Source organism: Formica exsecta, unplaced genomic scaffold (genome assembly GCF_003651465.1).
Source record: "Formica exsecta isolate Colony F162 unplaced genomic scaffold, ASM365146v1 scaffold28, whole genome shotgun sequence".
Classification (NCBI taxonomy): Eukaryota; Metazoa; Arthropoda; class Insecta; order Hymenoptera; family Formicidae; genus Formica; species Formica exsecta.
The window spans coordinates 349,015-351,311 of NW_021850063.1; the positions used below are offsets into that span (position 1 = coordinate 349,015).

General features: G+C 32.9%; 1 protein-coding gene across 1 annotated transcript in view; it reads right to left on the minus strand.

Annotated features, from left to right (window-relative positions):
- The window catches only part of LOC115237158 (nephrin-like), a 40,911-nt gene that overhangs the window by 15,088 nt on the left and 23,526 nt on the right, over positions 1-2,297 (minus strand). Inside the window, exons 14-15 of the mRNA XM_029810045.1 lie at positions 1,233-1,523; positions 606-715 (exon numbers count right to left, since the gene is read on the minus strand). Of these exons, the coding sequence (XP_029665905.1) occupies positions 606-715; positions 1,233-1,523 (401 nt within the window). The remainder of the gene's footprint in view (positions 1-605; positions 716-1,232; positions 1,524-2,297) is intronic.

Genomic DNA, 2,297 nt, shown 5'->3' on the forward strand with positions numbered 1-2,297 from the left:
AAAAAAAAAAAAATGCGCCTGAAACTCTACTTCAGTGGTGGTGCGGAAAAGAGTTTTAATGTACGACAATTCACAATAAAAACGAGAATTTTCTCCACGAAAAATAGCATTTACTAGACATAGTCAACTTTGGCGCCCTCTATCTCTGGTATTTTTTGAGTCACCGCAAAAGCGGATATACAAAAATTGTAGAGAATTGAGTCCTCTACAAGTTTTATTTGAACATTTTTTTGATAAAACCAACATGGGACAATGTAATTGTCAATAAAAATGTTCAACCCCTAATTGACGGCATTTTTTTGGTTGTAACTTTTTTTCCTTGGCAGCTATTAAAAAATTTTTCATACAAAAGTTGTAGCAAATATTTTTTCTTACAAAATTAAAAAAAAGGAAAAAAATTCGACCAATAGGAGTCGAGATATCCAAACTTACCCCTATTTTGAAGATGGCCGCCGACGCACAGGGAAATTTTGTTGGAACTTTGTGAATTCGGGCATCTCCTATGACCTTCCACTCATCCTCAAAAAATTGGCTTGTCTATCCGTTTTGCCATTTTCAGATACTATTTTACTGGACTATGATATATCATTTTTGAAATGACTTACGCTGCATCTGTTCGTCTGCAGCCCCTGCTTATGAATATCGTAGGGCGCGAATAACGTGTCCGGTCTCACTGGCAGAAACAGTTGTGGCTCGCGTTTGATCTTGTCTTGGTCTGAAATATTCGCACAATTTCGTTTCGTCAATTTTACACATTATATTTTACCTTATATATAGAACAGTTTCCAAATAATTGATATAAAACGCTGACATGAGGACAGAAATTAATATAAATAGACGGCGTTTAAAAAAAAAATTAATTTTTATGCCAACAATTGTGACAAGTAGAGAGGTTCTAAAATTTTCATTCTTATTTTAAGCGAAGTTTTCATCTGCTTCTTTTATGCTTAGCAACTCAAATTAGAACTCGTTATTTGACAAGGAATATCCATCGCGAAATACCGTTGGGATTTAAAATAGTACTTAATATGACGAATTTAATCGAATTTTTAATCAATGACAAAGAAATTGTATTATAAGACTAATTTCTGATATCCTATACATTTCTAAAATAATTCTCTCTTTTTTGTGTGACATATATTCTCTTTTTTAGACGATTCTCCGCGATGAATATTTAATTCGGCGGGATCAAGTTAGAAATCGAGATAATAAGTCTCCTGAGAGTCTATTACCTTGCGGGGACTGTATGATATCCGGCTGATTATTGAGCGCGTAATCGGTGACCTGTTTCAACGTGTACTCGACGAAATACGTGTGGTCGCCATGGGTCACGTCCAGCATCGAATTGTTCCTCGAGTCCGGCGGCGTGATTATCGGCTGTTTCATGTAGGGCTCAATGTGCACGGGCGACGTGGTACCGCGACGTCGATACATCATCAGCATCACCGAGATCACCGTCGCGCCAAAGGCCAATAGGCAACCGATCAGCAGAAGAATCAACGGCAGCATGCTGACTCCGGTATCTATCAATTAATGCATTTTGCGTTGCGGAGTAGATTTGGCACGTTATCGTGTCAAAGAAAATCTGCTTCTACTCGATATATGATACGTATATTTTTAATTATATATAAATTAATTGTTATACAAAATTATCATTAAAATCAATTATATTAATTATATGTGAGCGATAGCGAAAACGTGTTAAATCTGTTGCAAAATCGTAAGTTATGATAGGAGTTATGATTTTTTTCGTTGATTTAGGAGAGAGAGAGAGAGAAAGAGAGAGAGAGAGAGAAATAAGATGTAGCCAATATATTTTTAATTGGAAAAATCAATTATCCACATTTTTTTTTTATAAAATAGAGCAGAGTTTGATATAAGGTTTTAATTTAGGATTATTATTAGACTAAAAGCTCTATTATTTTTTTAACAGTTTTATCGAAAATCTAAATGCAACTACTTGTTAATTTCGAAGATGGCAAATTAAATTATACAGAACAAAATTAACTTAGGATTATTACTGGACTAAAAGCTCTATTATTTTTTTAACAGTTTTATCTAAATGCAACTACTTATCAATTTCGAAGATTGTAAATTAAATTATACAGAATAAATTTCAATCCTTTTTTAAAACAATTTTTTGTAGATTATTATTAATTTTGTTTGATTTAATCTCCTTTTTACGAAAAATATAGCGTGCATTTAAATTTCGTTCTCAAATCAAATCAATTATTCTCTAAAAAAAAAAAAAAAAAAAAATTTAAAAAGGGTTTTTTTGCGTTTTCGCATATGTACCT